Source organism: Eupeodes corollae, chromosome 3, assembly GCF_945859685.1.
Source record: "Eupeodes corollae chromosome 3, idEupCoro1.1, whole genome shotgun sequence".
In the NCBI taxonomy this organism is placed as follows: Eukaryota; Metazoa; Arthropoda; class Insecta; order Diptera; family Syrphidae; genus Eupeodes; species Eupeodes corollae.
In genome coordinates, this window is record NC_079149.1 from 41322572 (window position 1) to 41341342 (window position 18771).

Consider the following 18771-nt stretch of genomic DNA (forward strand, 5'->3'; position numbering starts at 1 on the left):
CTATTTCGTGATCTATTTTTTAATTATAGGTTATTTTTGCACTTACAGGTATTTTGCGCTCATACGCTTCACAGAAAGTCAGTGACATACCTTCTCGAAATGATATGAGTCTCTTCGTATCAACAAATTTTAAAATATTGAAAATTTATTTCTAAAGCAAGTTAGTATAGAGTAGCCTAACCGAGTGTTAGCAAATATGATGCACGGATTGCAGATTTATGACCAAGATTTCTGAAATTGGTGGAAACCATAGTCCATGATACGCAAAGAAAAGAAAGGGGTTGCTACAGCAAACAAATTGAGACTGAATTTACGAACCTCAACTCGCAAAAGATCTACTTTTCAAGCAAAACTTTGCATAGAGATCTCGGAGTATATTTGCGTAGAAGGTCCAATTAAATCATTAATTTCAAGTCCGTGATCATCGGCTTTATTTTCACTCGGCATTTCGGGACTTAGAAAAGCTTCAATATTACCCAATGATTTTGTGCAAAAAGCATCTTCTCTGAATAGAAACATTTTCAAATCGTAAATTAATAAAGGTACATTTAGGGCCGGAAAATTCGCATATTTTTGTTGAAAAGCAAAATCCATCAAGAAGAATGACGTCTTCGTGAGAATTGTGGAGTAGATCATTTTTCTTCAACAATGAGGCCTCGAAAAACATTTCGTTTAATGGTGGGCGTTTCAAAGCCATATAGACGGACGTTTATTTAACTGAATCTCTGGCTCTTACAACACACAAAACATCCCAATTAGGGATTGATCTTTTTTTCACTGAGATATCAGCTTTTTTTATTTGTGTATGAAACTTTATGATCAAAAAATTCTCAAATAAAATTTTGAAATATTGATGACTATATCCAATAAATCCATACTAAGAGTTACCGTAAAAACACTTTTACTTGCATTTTGAAAATGCTTAATCCATACTATTTAGTTTCTTCTAATCTAGTATAAAATGTTTCGAGTTTAAAAAAAAAGTCAGAAATTTCATTAAAATGTCAATGAAATAACACTAATAGACAAGGTTTTGTTTCTGACAATCGATGTGTTTTGATGGCCTCAATTCAAATCCGACTTTAAAATTAATCTATTGCATTGGTTTTTGAGATATTACTTTTGAAAATTTGAAAAATAGCATATATAAGGCTTTTTGAGGCTATTTTCATTTATAAAGTTCGTGATGATTGTAAATATATTAAATCTTTTTTTAAGTGTTTAGTTGAAATACTTACAGTATTTCATAAAATTTTAAAAATGTACCTGTTCCATATAAATCTTAACGAAACGCTAAATCGTAACAAGAATATCGTCTTAACAAGGCTACAAATATTTGAATATGTATATGAAAATAAAATTGAAAATTTGTATTTTTAATTTCGAGCTCATATTTAAATTCGAAGATGGGATTTGAATTCAGATCTAGAAATGAACTCCAAGACATATTTTTAAAAACCACTAAAGCGTTAAATGTTTGATTTTCAAAACTCTATAGAGTCAAGCAAATTTTATAAAATTATCGTACAATTTATTTTTAAGGTATATGTTTTGGTTTACCTTAATCTTAAAAAACGCGTTTTTTTATAATCAACTAACACTAAAAGGGTTTTGTATACCTTTATGCCAAAGACACAGTGTGGGCATTAGGAAACAAGAGAAGGGTTGTATAGAAGGTTTCAGTGTACAGTACATTGATTTTGAATTCGCGTAGTACGGCTAAAAAATTAATCTCTGTACTTTATAGTACAGCCGAAGTTGGACTCAAGGATAAACTGTGTTAAGAATGAAAGGGTCGTATTTCAAAAACCTGATGTGCTAGAAATATTTTAAGTCTATATTTGAATGAAGCTAACTTGAAGCTTTTAAAATAGTATTGTTTTGTTTTTGTTTCAGAAAAAAAGTGATTTTGTCAACCAGGGTATTACTTAAGAACTATTTTGGATTAATTGGGATTTAAATCGGAACCATTTAAAATTTAGATCTCCAAGGTTCCTTGAAAAAAAAAACAAATTTAATTGCTCTTAAATAGTTTTTTTTTTTAAATGAGAAAATTTTGATAAAAGAAAAATAAGTTTTATGTGATGACAATATTGACCTTCCCAGTATTCGAAGACCGAAGAGTTCCGATGATAAGATTTAACCCATTAAAATAGCAAAGGTCAATAATCTTTGTAAAGAGAAATTTTATGTTGATTTTAAAAGCTTGTTTAGTTTTAAAATATTTCAAAATAAAATGATTTTTTCATCAGAGTTTTACATTAATCTTGAAATAACCTTATAAGGTAAACTTTCACGATTTAGCTCAGGAGTCTTAACTCTAGGTAGAAGAAGTTGCAGCCAGACTAAAACTAAAATTTCAAATAATGAATTCCAACTGTAAGTACTTGTGTCAAAGTTAGGTGGACACAAAACAGAAGTAATAGACATAAATAAGAAAAGAAGACAAAAGCATTATAAAATTTTCCCACGACACATGAACAGTTTTGTATTGTTTAAAATATTCAACAAAAAATACCTTTTTTAATAAAGAAACAACATCTCCTAGTTGTTTGCGTTAAAGACATTTAATTTATTAATGACGTTTAACATTTTTTTTTTAAATGGCAAAATATAGTGTGTTATTTGTCCCGTTTACGATTCTAATTTTTTTAAGGTTGTACTATCGCAAAAATGTAAGCCCAAGGTTTAGGACATCCAAAAAGCCATACTTTTTAAGAGTTTAAAACTTAATTTCTTTAAGAAGCAAAAAATTGGTAACAGTTTATTCAGATCTCGTAAGAAATCAAGCTTCTATGACTAGCACTTGTGAAAAATGTCTGTGGTTTCAAACACAAAAAAAAACTTTAAAACATATGGTCCTTTGAATTACTCCTCAGTCCTTTTGCTAGAGGGTCCTTCTCCATTGCTGTTATAATTCTATCATCACGAACTAAAATGTAGTATATATTTCATTTTTATTTTGGTCAAACGAATACATATAACATATCGATATACTTTTCGAAACATAAATAAAGTTTTTTCCCAAAAAAAAAATATATATCCAATCATGTGTCTCAAACATTAATATTACCTGCTGATAGTATTTTTACGAAAGCAACTTAATAAAGATGAAATAAAAAAAAGAAGAATGTTTGCCCATCAACACTCCATAGAGATGCGTGCTAGACGAATATAATTTTTGATTTCCTAATAAAAAAGGACTCTATTCGTAACTGAATTAAGTTGGTTTCATCAGCTGTTTCAAATTTATCAAATTATTTGAGACGTGTTTCTTTTCTTTAAGAGAACTGTGTCTGTTTTTTTAAGAATGAGTTATTCGTTCCAAAGGTCATATTGAGATGGGAGCATGTGAAACGTGAAAACGATAAAGAAATGAAAATACCATAGTTTTGGTTTGAAGTGATTTTTGAAAATACGTAACATTTGAAAATGGTAACAGTGTAATAATAAATGGTAATATTTTTAAAGTGTATTTCATAAATCCAAAAAAGTACTTTTGTTTTTGTTTAAGTTAGAGCTTTTGAAAGGTTGCTATCCGATACATTGTTCGTATTCTTTTTTAAAGGGACGGGGCTTTCAATCAGTAACTAAATGTTTTTAACTTATAAACTTGAAAATGTCTTCTTTGCTACTAATTTAAAATGTCTTCATAAAAAAATGTTAAATGAAATAGATTTTTAGAAATTAATCTTATTAACCTTAAACCTCTTCAAAATAAGATAAAAACAAATATTGAGATATTTAAATAAAATAAAATGTGATGCAAAATAAAAATTAAACTTAATTTAAAATTAATTTAAAGTAACCTTAAAATAGAATTAATTTTGAAACAAGCTTAAAAATAGAATTAATTTGAAATTAGGTTAAAAATAGAACGGTTCTACAGTGAAAAATTACTACGAAGTGACGAGCAGAGGTTTTACCAATGACTTTGTAGGTCATTTTATCTTTTGTTTACTCCAAATGTTTTAGGGTTATAAACGAAAGAATTTTCGAAACTCTCAGATTTGTGTGATTTTTGATGTTTTTTTCATTGTTCCAAAAAAAATTAATTCTGCTTTTATTAATAATATAATCTTTTCATTTTGCCCGAAACACGCTCTAAATTTAAGTATAATTTTAGATTGAATATAAACATTTTAAATTTTGTGGTCTTTTAAAAACTCTGAAGACCGTGAATTTGGTACTCATTGATACCTTATATATTTTTATATACTTAATGTTTTATAATTTTTTTAATGTTGGAGATGGAACAAAGCCCTGGGGCACACCAGCATTTATTTTGTGGTTTTCAGACTTGAACATATAAAATACTACTTGTATTGAACGATTCGAAACGTAATTACGAATTCAATGAAGGAGGGATTTATGAAAACCGAAAGCACGCATTTTTGATAAGAGAGCCTGATGGAAAACCCTATCAAATGCTTTTAATAAATATCAAGTGCAATACTCTGACTTTCTCCAAAACGATGTAAAAATTTGCTCCACTGTTTGGTGAGATGAACCATAAGATCACCAGTGGACCTATTGCTACGAAAGCCGTATTACCGGTCATTTAGAAGCTTTCGATCTTCAAGATATTTTTTGAGCTGATAATTAATCAGCGTTTCCATGACCTTGGAAAGAAGAGACGTAAGTGCAATCGGTCGGTAGTTAGAGAGAGGGTGAGGAAGATTCGCCTTGTTTGGGAACAGGCTGGACAAATGCGGTTTTCCACCCGCTCAAAACGAGACCTGACGAGAAGTACAGATGGAAAAGCTTACGCAAAGGTTTTACCTGTGTTGAAGAACACCTCTTCAGAACAATAGCGGGGATACCATCCGGACCAGCGGATTAATGTGTGATTAGATATTTAAGAACTGTTGCAACAGCACGTGTGCGAAAAAAGATTGGCTTGTTTGAACTTCCTGCGGCTTTCCTCCAAAAGGCCCTAATAATCTCTTTACAGTTCGCATCAAACCATCTTAGGTCTAATGCTTTTAACCCTGTTTGGTATAAAAGTTCTCATTCCCAGGACAATCAAACTTGTGATCATATCAGAGCTGGCATCAACGTCACTATTGAGGAAGCATAGTGACCAGTTAAAGATCCTGTAATAATTATTGAGACTGTCCCAGTTTGCTTTCACGTACTGCCAAACGTTTCTCCTATAACACAATGGTCAAATGTGAATAGAGGATATAAAATACTAACAGAGTAATTATCAGGGTCAGAGGTAAGAAACAAGCAAAGTGTTTTTTCTGCTCGACCTACCACGTCCGATAGTTGGGTGAGCTCGTTGACCATCTGAGTTAGGTGGTTCAACTCAGCAAAGATCTCAGCACACACTCCTTCGGGTGTTGTCTGGCCTTGTTGTTGAAGCCATGAAAATTTGTGTACATTGAAATCGACCGTAACAACGATTTCGGTTTGATCCTTTCAATGGGAAAAGGCAAAGAATCAAATTCACGAGAAGTTGATACTCTTTCAAAATTAGGGCTTCAATAGCGAATGATTTGCTTATTTACGGAAAATTAAAACCACATATAATTAAAAAAGGAATTGCTGCAAGAATCATATTGCGGTAAGAGATGATAGGATTTTTTGTGTACAAAATATATTCTTAAAAAGATCTTTTAACAAATCATACATTTCAAAATTTTGATATAAAATTAAATGCGGTTTTTATTTTCGTAGTATAGAGTTATTAATAGAAGTTCAAAAATGATGCTTTGATTTGTTATTTTTTAATACACATAATTTTTAATTTAAACAAATAAATAAATACATTTTTATTTGTTGTACATTACATTTAAAAAAAAAAGAAGAACAATAAAAAATGCAAAAGAATTAGAAACTTTTTGTAGAATTGAAACTTTTGACATTTCTCAACGTTTCAAGGGCTCTAGAATCAAAGTAAAGAGTTTTTTTTTAAAGATTTATGCGTGTGTACGTAAGTTTGTAAATCAGTACATTCAGGATATCTTTTTTGTCGGCCATCAGAGATATCGACTCCAAAAAACTCAAAACAAAACAATTATACCCAATAAACGCTATCGATTTCAACTTAATTGTATATTATACATTGTCACGTAATTCCAATGTTGTATGCATTCTAAAAAAAAAACTTTGTAACCTCGAATTTTATAAATGAATAACTTAAAAATAATTTTGTGCATTAAAAAATTACATTTTTAATATCAGCTTAAATCAAAGAAACAGTCTTTTTACTAAAAACAAAAAAAGAAAAATGTTTTTAAGAACTGATTTTCGACTTAAATACCATGAGAATATTTACTTAAAAATTATTTTGCTCTATACAAAATATTGTTGTTAACTTTTGATAATTTTCTTAGAGAAATAAAATAATTATTTATTTTAAAAGAAATAAAAACCTTCCAAAAATTCTACTAAAAATTGGTTAAAACCAGTTTTTGACTTAATAATTGCGGTAACTAAAACAGATACGGAAAGAAACTTATTTTATCATATGCAAAATATTATTGTTAATTTTTAGTTGATTTTTGAGAAATATCTATTTGATTAATATTTTAACAGAAAACGAAAACTTACAAAAACAGATCAAAATTGATAAAAAAAGTTTTTGACTAGAGAAAGAAGAATGGAGAAAGATAGTGCCTGCTTTTAGAAATTTCAAATTTCAAAATTTTAGTAAATGCAAATAATTTCGTATTCGCATTAAAGTGGTTTTCCAATTTAATATGTGTTTTTAAATTCATAGAATAAACGTTGTTTTGTCAATTAAAACACTAAATGTGGTTCATTTAAATTTTCGAAAGTCACTAACAATACTAGTTTTATTTTATACTGGACCACCACTGTACATGTATAATCATTAATTCAAAACCCTACGCTCCATTTCCAAATCAATGTCTTAACTTAGTGTAAATGTGATTTGTCCTTATCGATTAAAACAAATACAAAATTGTTACCCCAAAACTTATAAATTTTATATTAAAATAATTAAAAATGGTTATTGAAAGTTGAAGGCAAAGATTATAATTCCTAAAGCCATTGAACTTAAAAAGATGTAAATTTAAATAAAATATATTTGATGGTGAATATTCTACTTTTAAGATAGTGTTAAAAAATGTATCAATACACAACTTGTCTCAAAAAAGTGTTTACGTTGATTCCATTAAAAAAATATATTTCATGTTGTTTTTTTTTTCATCTCAAAAATTCAAACTACATTTAAGACTTTCAAACTATTTTTGAAAGCAAAGCAAAAAGATATCAAAACGCATTCAACTAAATATGTCCAAAGCTGAAGCAATATAAGAAAATTATATTTTTTTATAATAAATATTTATGCAAAAACATGTATGTCAACAATTCAGTCACTAATTTATTTCAATTATGTAAACTATTTAAAAATGCATCCTTTCTTCGAAACAGAAAGATAGAAAAAGAATATATATGTAACAAAGAGATAGAGCTACCCAAGAATTTGCCTATGTGCCTCTACGTTAAAATGTATAACATTTAAGTTCATATCTTTTTTTCTACAAAACTAAGTTCAATATGAATAATAATTAATACAAAATAAAAAAACATTTTCTACCCTTAAAAAGTTTAAAAATATAGTCTATAGCTTTAACTTTATAATATGTGTAGTGCGAGCGCAAAATTAAAATAATTAAAAATATATTTTTTATTTAAACAAAAATTCTTAATTATAAATCATACATTTCAATTATAAAAAAAAATAATTATAATTAAAAATAAAATAAAATGTTTAAACAAAAAATGAAGATGAGTGCTTATTTAAAAAATTAAATAAAAAAAAACACCCTCTAAAGTCAAGTTCTTGACGACCTTACCGGTTTGGCTTTTGGCTTCTGCTTCGCTTGATGTTTAGGCTTAAACATATTCCACCTGACGCCTAGATTCGTTTTTTTCACCGCCTTCACCGTCGCTTCGTGCCAGTTGGCCTTGGCTGTCACTTTGCAGGATGTGTTGTCGTTGGCAACGTTTGGAGCTGCGGATGATGGTGGTGGTGGTGCGAGATGGTGGAGCAATGATGACGAAGATAGTGGCGGTGGTGGCGGTGTTGATGTTGACGAAGACTTTCCAATGATGGCTTTCTGCTGAAGTGGCTTCAGCTTGCTTCCTAAAAAAATAACAAAATCCACACGTGGTAAGGGTGTGGTGATGAATTCAGCGGCGGCGGTAACGTCGACAACGATGGCAAGGACGAAGACGACGGAGGTAACATCATCGTCGTAAATTGAAAAAGAGTTTGTATAAATTTTATTTTGTCGAATACCAAACGATGAAAAGGTAAATCAGCACAAAAGCAATTTAATAAGCAAAACAAAATATAAAAAAAAAAAAAAAAAATATAAAAGACACGCATATAAAGTATAAACAGTAGATTGTCACAAGGATAAAAATGATAATATATTATGGTGTCCTTGTTATTGAAATCAACAAGTTTGTAAAGAAGAGAAAAGGAGAAGAAGAAAACATAGGGAGACAGTGTGTCGCCCTAACGATGGGATATTGTGATTTTTTTGTCATTAATAATATATGAGCCTTGATTCATAATATGACCAAAGGACGTTATGTGGTCCTTCATCCTGATCCAAAGGACATTTTGGCTCACAAAACAACCGAACACAACAAAAGCAACAAAAGAAAAATGACTCGAATCACAAATGCGACACCTGCTTCTGTATGCTTCTCTTCTTTTCTTTTCGTCGTAGTTTGTATTTATTTATTTTTATACTCAATTCTTCTATTCGTAGGTAGATACGTATACAGAAAAGGAGGAAAAGTAATAAGATCCACTTTTGGTTGGATGAACCTTTTTTTACCTTATGAATGCGTCCTTTCGGCCGTAGAAGGTGGTGTGGGTTACAGCAACAGCACTGGGACACAATGAGTTTTCCCAACATGGAGGATGTTGGCTCTTTTTAGTTTTCTTCTTCTTCTTCTTTTTGAGTTACTTGTGGGGTTTTCTTCTTCTTCTTTTTGGGTTTGTGTTGTTTTGATTTGTTGTGGAATCCTTTTTTGGGATGATTATGAAAAGTTGGATACTGGAAGAGATTATTCAAATCTTGTGTCCTTTTTTGTTGTAGATATTAGAGAGGTACTAGGTATGTGTCGTATGCCTTTTGTATGTTTCTGCAAAGGAAAAAGAATTCATATTAAAAAATGAGTTTTTATAATAATTTTGGTTTTTTGTTTCAATATTCACAATTATGAAAACATCAAAGAGGAACACAGGTAACGGGCTTTTGTTTTAGCCCAGGATAAAAAAAAGAACAAATTTATGGAGAACCAATCGTTTTAATAGGGACATTTTTACGATTGACAGGATAACCTTTTTTTTGGGTGGAAATCCTTTTCGAAAGAAAATCATTAATAAAATTTGGTTTGTTATCTTTTCTTGTGGCCATAAAGCATCGGTAGATTTGTATACTGTAATCCAAAGAAAACGCACCTAGAATTGGTTGGCATACCAACCTCATTTAGTTCAAGGACTTTGTGTGTTTCTTTTTAATTTTTTTAATGCGATATCAACCTATTGTCTATCCTTGTTCTTGGAAATAATTAAAATGAAATCTCGTTTTAAATTACGTTCAATCGATGTGAGTGGAGCACGTGAAACGACTTAAGCTTCTTTTCATTTATTTGAAACTCATAGTCATGTCTTTGGTATATAAAGAATAAACCTACCTTTCAATATGTAGGTTTTATACCTGTCGTGTGTATAAATCAATCCTTACGTTTCTCCTTTTTTTTACATTTGATGTAGAAAAGAAAGAAGGATCCACATGATGACATTATAGTCTTTTCCTTAGAGTGTGCTCTATGTGGTGTTTTTTAACGTTTTTTTCTTTTCTTTTCAGATGTCATCTGAATAGAACGAAGTAAGTTTTGATGTCTGAGGATGTTGAGGAATAAAACACACACAAATAATAAAAAAAGGATGTGAGTGAGTTAAAAGTTGGTTGGTTGGAAACAATGCACTTCAGTGTCAGATTGTAAAGTCTGCCATTATCCATTTCAATTTTCTCTTGTGTTTTTTATTTAGTTTTGTTTTTTATGTTTCTATAGTCACCTTTCTCTAGACAGAAAACAGGATTCATAGTCTTTGAATCTATCTTGTTCTATTTATTTCAAAAAGAAAATCAATTTTAAATGGAACATGTAGTAGCTTACGTTCAGTAAAATCAAACTCACAAATTATAAAACAATAAAAGAATTTAGAGAAAAGGAAATAATGTCCGGTTTTGGAGTTTGATAAGAATCAGGAATCTTTATTTCCTCATTTTGGGATTTTTCAAGGCTTGAATGCGATAAATTCTACCAACTTATTAAGAATACGGGGTGAAAATAAGTCTCCTCGATGAAGATGGTTTTTCAATTTAATTTGGATAATTTTAGTGAACTTGGGTTTCCATCAATTATTTGAGCTACATCAGCAATATTACAGTTATTTTTGAGTGACGTCTAGAGTTTTCGGTTTTTATAAAAACAAAAGTTTTGTACCAACCGTTTAAATTATTAAAGCAGTTTCACTATTGCCCGCAGCTTCAAAATTACCTAAAGTGCTTTTGTTTGACAAACTGTAACTGAAAAATTGTCACTATTTTTGGTGTGAATTTTAACAATTTAAGCAATTAATTAAAAACTTATTTTTTTTATATCAAATGACAAAAACAGATAGCTTCAATAATGACAGATGGCCAGATACCAGGCTAATCAAAATAAAACCTCTTATTGGAAATCTTTATCAAGCGTGATGTTTTAAAAGCTATAGGAAAGTTTTTTAATAAAAAACACAACAAATTCATGAAAACTTTATTTGAATCAATAGTATGGTCCATATAATTTAATTTTTGAAGATTATTTCATGCAAATGTTGACCTTGACGGCGTTTCAAATGGTACATCCGATTAGTCCAGTTTTGGCATACTCTTTCCAACATATCGGCCGGTATCTTGCGAATAAATGCTTTAATGTTTTCTTCTAATGCGTCAATTAAACCAGGCTTGTCTGTATAGATATGAACATAGCCCCACAAAAAATGGTCTAAAGGCGTTAAATCGCATAATATAGGCGGCCAATTAATCGGTCCCAAACGTGAAATAAAATGTTCACCGAACACGCCTCTCAATAAGTCCATCGTTGCGCATGCTGCATGGTATGTGGCACCGTCTTGTTGAAACCACTTGTCATGTAAGTCAAGCTCTTGCATTTTGGACAAAATATCATCTCCCGGTAGCGCTCACCATTCACAGTTGCGTTACGATAAGCATCATCTTTGTAGAAAAACGGTCTAACGATGCCACCAGCCCATAAACCGCACCAAGCTGTGACTTTTTCTGGATGCATTGGTAGCTCTTGCAATGTGTCTGATATTCACTCCAAAATCGGCAATTCTGCTTGTTTACGTACCCATTGAGACAAAAATGAACTTCGTCGCTGAACACAATTTTTCGGTAAAAAAGTGGATCTTCGGCTAACTTTCCAAAAGCCCATTCACCAAAAATTTTCCGTTGCAGTCTATTGACTTTAATTCTCTACGTGGTTAAATGTCCAACAATGTAAATTTGGTGCGAAATTTTGTCACAATAGCCCGAAAAGCCGCTTAAGTAAGTCAATTAAACCGACCATAAAATGGAAGAAGCACGCGATGCACTTTTTTAACAGAGCACGCATTTTGATAATACAATTCAATAATTTGCAAGCATTGTTCGTTTGTAAGACAATTCATGGTTAGATTCTAGAAAAACTGAAGATGTTTGATAGCTAAAAAATCACCCTTTATTATTAATAAAATTATTATTTAAGTTAACATTTGTACTTTTCTTTGAGTATATTCCGTTAGGTTAGTTTTAGAAACTTAACTTCGATTATTCTAGAATTCAAGGCCATTGTTTACACTTAAACAATTTTTTCCAACTGAGACTTCCATAAAAAAATATATGAAGCTTCTTTTGAAGCAGCTTTTGACTAGATTATATCTTAAAGTAATTATTGGCTTGAGGATCAAATATGGGCAGTCTTCTTGCAACCATCTCCAGCACCTTCAATATATATTCGAAGTGTAGTTTTAGTGTGTTTTAGAATAACAGTGTTATAGTGGTTTCAAAGACAAAGTGTTGAGATCTATCTCTCGACGAAAGCTCTATGTGAGAAAGTTCTAGTTTTTATACGCAAAAAGATGTGCAACGCTCGATTGCATGAGATTGATCTCACAAATTGATGAGGATGGGTTTTCTCTTACTCAGTTGATAAACAACTATTAAAATGGACGAGTTTCTGAATACTTTTGATACAAATCATGTTATTAAAAATAGAAGATGTCCAATTGATGGAGGTTTTCGAAAATTGTATAGATTTTGTAAAACAGGTGTGCAATTATTGACAGAAGAGTTTTTGGCCCCAAACCTGGAAACATTCGGTGGTGCTCATCAAAAAAAAAAATGAGGTTACTGAGACTTCTCCATTCAATCTTTATAATTACGCTTTTATTTTCGTTTTCAGAAGACATTTTTACTTTTTTACTCGACTGACCGCACAGAAATTACTGTTTTTATTAGTGCAAGTGCATACAAAGAGCTTTGTAATCGTTCTCATAACACTGAGCGGTTCCAAAACTTCTATTAAATTCCTTGTTTCGTGCATACGGGTAATCGAACTTGAAAAACTTTCAGAACCTTCTTCCACTACAAAGTCTAAGCAAAGGACTAAATATTTAACTTAGTAAATATAAAATAAAAAAGGAAGCCTTTATAGCGAACCACACTGACAAATTCGTGAATATGAAAGAACCTGATAGTTTATCGCAAACAAATGGTTTTTTTCATTATGCATATATATTTTTTTTATTTAATCAGTTGGTAACAACATAATTTTATTAAAAACAAAATAATTTTATTTAAGTTTTTTAGTTTACAAAATAAGAAACACTCGAACATCAAAAATATTCAATAACCGTAATTTCTTCTAAATAATATTTTGTATTCAAGTAAAAGTTGATTATTCTTACTTTTGTATACAAACCGAAGTTAACGGTGTTATCAGCTTTTGTTGCTCTTAATTTAAAAAATCCTCATCAGTTTGCCCTTGATCCTAACTTCGGACGTACTGTCGAGTACCTAGATCCATTTTTTTACCGCACTTCACGAATGTTAAATGCTTCATTCAGCTGAAAATCCCACACATTTCTAAATTCTATCTACTTTCCTGTTCGTTCGCATATTCTTTTTAAGTTTTTCCAAAAACACAAACACTTTTTTGTTTGTTGATTTTTGGGAAATTTCACGAAAATTATTTCTGCTTTCAATTTTTGTACTACTTTTGTGTTTGGAAGTCCATTTATATGTTTAGCTTACTCACAATTTTCATACATTTGCATTTAAACAAAAACAAATGTATGAACCACTTTTTGATTTATCTTCAATTTCCTGCTAATTGCAGAAAAACATCATTGTTTTATTTCATAGCGTGATTTACAGTTTGTAAATTAATTCAGTTGTGGTCCTGGAAACATACTTTGAAAATAAAATCTATATTTTGTATACAGACAGCAATTAATCAGTGCAAAAAATATAATTTGAACTTCCAAAACATTCAACCCCAATCGATATTTATGTATTTCCGTTTCACTAATTGTTTATCAAATTATTATATAAAATATAATTCTGCTCTAGATTTTACCCTTCACTAATTATATAGTCAGGAGCTCAGCGACTTATGTTCAACCCATGGAGTAATCCTTCATACTATATATGGATGTAATTTTGTGTGTTTATGTGTTTGGTAGTCCTTATAAATTCTAGATAAACAAAATTAATCACAAAACACTAAGAGGGTAAGTTTTTTTTTGGTGCTCATTCAAAAGTGAAAACATTTTCGTGTGAAATTTGTTCGTATTCGAAAACACCTAAATCAGAGCGTGTTAGAATTATTGTGGTTTTACTTTTGTTCGTTAAAATTCAAAAAACTTCGGCGAAAAATAATTTAAATTTCTAAAGAAAAATAATGAAACATTCTTGGGTTTCTTTTTCATCAAAAAGGAAGTAGGAGATGGTGGATATGATGGAAGTTTTCAACCACACACCCCCAAAATAATTGTTAAAAGTCTTTTCAAAATTATATCACAATAAGCAGGAGCACACAATTTGTGTGCTCTCAAAAAAGTTTTTCCAAAGCCCCTATGTATAAAATTTATAAGAAAGGTAAGTATTACTTTTTCTTGATATTTCCCAAAAAGAAAATTCTCATTTAACACGCACAAAAGATGAAGACAAAATAATTGAAATTTGGCTGATTTTGCAGATAAATCCGAAACGTATATGGATATAACAAAATTGTAAATTAGCTTGATTGCACACCAAAGCACATCACACACACGCAAAAGGGGGACCAAAATAATAAGAAATTGAATTGGAAATAATTTTAAGCTCCGTAATAACACCTTATGTTTGGGATTTTGGTCCTTTTGTGTGAAGTTTTGAAATATGACAGGGATAGAGAAAGATGAATTCAATTGGATTGTATGAAGTTGTTCGTGATGAAGATTTCACAACGATGACAATTTGTTTAAAATTTAATTTAAAACAAAAGTAAATGGATCATATTTCGTTTTGAAGTCTTATTCCGACCTGTAACTAAATAAAACCTATTACATTACCGGATTTGATTGCTCGTCCTGCATCAACTGTTTTGTATTCTGCTTGATCAGAAGAATATATAGTTTCCCAAAACAAGAGCCAGTTTAAAATGTGATACTAAAAAACAATACCAATTGTTTAGTTTATCGACCTTAAATAACCTCGAAATTGTTGTATTTTTTTCTGCGGTAATGACTTTGGGAAACTCTTTAAATTAAAAGGGAACGTATTCGTCGCAGTGAACCATATAAAAGTTTTATTTTGAATAGCACACTACTCAGCTATCTGAAACTTTTGAAGTTGTTATCTTCTAACATTTGACAAGTTAAAACTTGGCCAAAAATTATTAAAATTGATGCAATTCAAGACATTTTTTAATATCTTGGAAATAAATGCATATCTGGGTCGAACGGACTTGTTTATGTATCCAAAGAGTTTGCTTAAAAATATATCCAGTATTTAAGATTTTAAAATATACCTGCAAAAAAGGTTTGTTTTCTAAAGTTAAATATCACTTGTTTTCCAGAAAAAGACTTAATATTTAAAAATTTGTATTTGAAAACTGCTAATTTTGCCCTTTTTTAGTTAAATTTTGTGTATACACATTTTTTTTTAATTTAAGTTTAAAATAACTATTTTTAATGTGCTGTTATTTAGAGTTTATTAATACCCATTTACTTTTTAATTTTGTAAAAACTGATTTCGATAAATGTTGAATATTTTGTTAAAAATCAAAAATAAAAACAATGACAATGTTAAAGTTTTGACAGGTACACATTTCTTTGTTTATTTTAATTTTGGAACATTATTTAATTTTTTTTTTTAATTTGTTTTATACAAATTTTACTTTTAGATATGCGAAACGCCACAGCTGGTTTGGACATAGTCTAATTTGAAGCCCTTTATTTTCTATGATATCGGCAATAAAATAGCGAATTTTGTCCTCCAGGTGGTCATCCGTTTCGGGTTTATCAGCATAGACTAGTGACTTCATACATCTCTGCAGAAAATTGTCAACCGGCGTTAATCGTACCGTTTCAAAGACCAACACACGAGTCCGCAACATGAAACTTTGCAGTTACCAAACGGTTTCTTCAATAAATCAATTGTGGGACGATCTGTGTGATATGTTGAACAGTGCCATCTTGCTGACCACAGCTCCTGTATATCATGGTTGTTCAATTGATAAAAAAAAAAGTCAGTAATCATGCTCTACAGAGGTAACCAAAGACTTTATCGTTCTAGCGAGCAGTGTCATTTTTAAAGAAATACGGAATAAGTATTTCACCAACCGATGACTTAACATACAATTGAGGATTACACTGGTTGACAAAATTACATTTTTCGTCACATCAGTCAAACAACACTTTTTCAAAGAATTTAGTTGTTCCGCATTCGATTTTCGTCTTTAAATTTGCCAATAACATCAGGTTTTTAAAATATACTTCTTAAAAAAATTTTGAAGACAAGCTAACATTTGTTTTACGGCTAAGTTAAAGAGTTAAAGCATAAAGTATCCATTACCAATAAATTGTTCATTTAAGTACAGTTTAAATTATTTAAGTATTTTAATTAATTTCTAAAAATTGTTTGCTAGAAATGTCTTCCTTAGCGACAACCTCGAGTTTCGCACCTGACCAAACTTCAACTAACCGGCTGACAGCAAGCTTGTATAAGTCACAAAACCTCTGATCGCCACAACCTATGAGTTTGAAATGACCTTGATGCGAACCACTATCGCTTATGGAAGGAAGTGGTCCTGGAAGCTCTCTCAAAATGCTAAAAAAGCCACACGAGAGCGTAACCTTGATCAGCTGCTAACGATCAGCCGATATTGTGGCATCATCATCGCTCCTGTCAATGACCGCAACCACGACTTTGCCCTGCTTTATGTCACTGAATCTGGTTTGTTTCTTGATGCGATTCAGGGGAGTGCTTATTGTTTTAGTGTCGGTATGGCCCCTTCAAGAGGCCTTTCTCTTTTAGACGTGAAACCTTCCCCGGTCCCTGCTGCAGCAAGAACACTGCTTGCCCTTTCAACGCAAACGGTTTGCTGCGGTGTCCTTCCAGCTTACAATGATTCACGAGAGGCCTTCAGAATTCTCGCAGCTTGCCGCCTTTGTTTATATAAGCTTTTCGGGAGTTTATCATATTCTGTAGTAGTGGTTGGTCCATTCTTCAGAACCCTGCCACTTTATGAATTAGAAGAGGGTCCATGGATTTCCACTACTCCCTTCAATGTGTTGGCAGTAGGAGATACGGTAACAGGTTTTCGCACGAAACTGCCGGCCGGTCTTGAAGTGATACCGGTCTCATCTATTTTTTTTCTTTTTTGTTATTTATATTTGGTAACACGAGTTACAGATACTCGCAATACACAGATAAGGCAAGTTAATCCGGAGGTCGCCAAGTATCCGGATACTCCGTGCAGACTGAGCTATTTTTTAAATTGGGCCCCCAGCCAGGCTGATATAAGGAAAGGAGAAGGTTAAGAACATCATTCTAATATGTAAGGAAATGATTAGAATCGGTAAAAAGCAATTGATTTAGGCTTCTTAGGATGGGAAGGAGAACCGGCGAGAGGAGCCCTGTCTGGCTTTTTCGCCATTGCAACGTGGGAGGTAGGATGCGAGTTGGTGAGTCTCGAGAATCATTGACCTTACTTAGCTTCTAAAACTCGACAAGTTCGACGTTCAAAGTAGAAGATCGTCTCACAAGCGAACAATGCTTGCAAATTATTAAATTTTATTATCAAAATGCGTGCTCTGTTCGTCGCATCAGTTTCGTAAATATGGTCAGAGTACGTAAATAAGCAGAATTATCGATTTTGGAGTGAATATCAGCCAGAAGCATTGGAAGAGCTACCAATGCATCCACAAAAAGTCACAGTTAGGTGCGGTTTATGGACTGGTGGTCTCATTGGACCGTACCGGAAGATGATATCCTACTTTTTTGCCCAAAATGCAAAAGATTGGCTTGCATGATAGGTAGTTACAACAAGACGGTGCCACAATATACATATTTAGAAGCGAGTTCGATCAGCATTTTATTTCACGTTCGGGACTGGTCTATTGAACACCTAGATCGTGCTATTTAACGCCTTCAGACTATTTTTTGTTGGGCTATGTTTAAGCTCATGTCTATACAAACAAGGCTGTTTCAATTCACGGATTGGAAGGCAACAATGAAGCATTTATTTGTAAGATACCAGCCGAAATGTTGGAAAGAGTATGCTAAATTTGGACTAAGCGCTTAGGCTTTAAATAAATCACTCTATACATACATAAATACAATGTATTGTTTCCAAAATTCTGGTTCAATTACAATTATTTCAACTTTATAGTGGCTAGATACAAAATTTGATCAAATTTGAAAGAAGCATTAAAAATCACTTTTTATATTTAGTTTTTCTTAAATAAAAATCAATTTCCCAATGACGATAGACATATGACTTAAATTATAAATTGAGATTAAAATTAAATTTTCTTAGCAATTCAATTAAGTAATTAGTTAGGTACCGCTCTTCCTGTTTTCCATCAGTTATAGTTATTTTCAATCGAAGAATATGTATAGCAAAAAGTTTACTTTTATTTATTACCTGAACGATAAATATTTATGTATTCTCTTAAAATATTTTAATTCCTCTAAAACATTTAAGTAAAATACAAATCATACCATACCTAAATAATTTCCTGGCTCTTCAAAAATCAATTAAAATTCAAAGTATAATACATTTTAGCACTCCTGTCTGTGTATGTTATTAAAACATCATCTATAAAATCAAAACAAAAAAAATCTAAAATTTAATTTCATAATAAAAATAAACTTAGGTACAACCTACCTACCATTTCTTTCACACCCCCAAAATTTGAAGAAAAAATAAAAACATTATATTATTGGATGTTTTAAAAAGCAAATAAAAATATTTTGCATTAAAAATTAACACACAACACACACAAAAAAGAATAGAAAAAGAACTTTTTTATGGACCAATTTCATTTGAATACCTCACATGAATCTATATTGAGTACTGAAAACCCCTTCCCCTATCCCGTCCCCCCAGATTTTCATCGTCTTTAGGTATTTTTAATAACTCAAAAGCACATTACATTTTTTCAATTTGTCTGTTTTC

General features: G+C 31.2%; 1 protein-coding gene across 5 annotated transcripts in view; it reads right to left on the reverse strand.

Moving 5' to 3' along the window:
- The window catches only part of LOC129952541 (transient receptor potential cation channel trpm), a 329137-nt gene that overhangs the window by 221847 nt on the left and 88519 nt on the right, over positions 1–18771 (reverse strand). For 4 of the 5 annotated variants that reach the window (XM_056065171.1, XM_056065174.1, XM_056065167.1 and 1 more), the window contains exons 2-3: positions 8826–9135; positions 7830–8119 (exon numbers count right to left, since the gene is read on the reverse strand). In XM_056065171.1, the coding sequence (XP_055921146.1) occupies positions 7830–7877 (48 nt within the window). In that variant the 5' untranslated portion in view covers positions 7878–8119; positions 8826–9135. The remainder of the gene's footprint in view (positions 1–7829; positions 8120–8825; positions 9136–18771) is intronic. The other variant, XM_056065169.1, reaches the window with a different exon arrangement.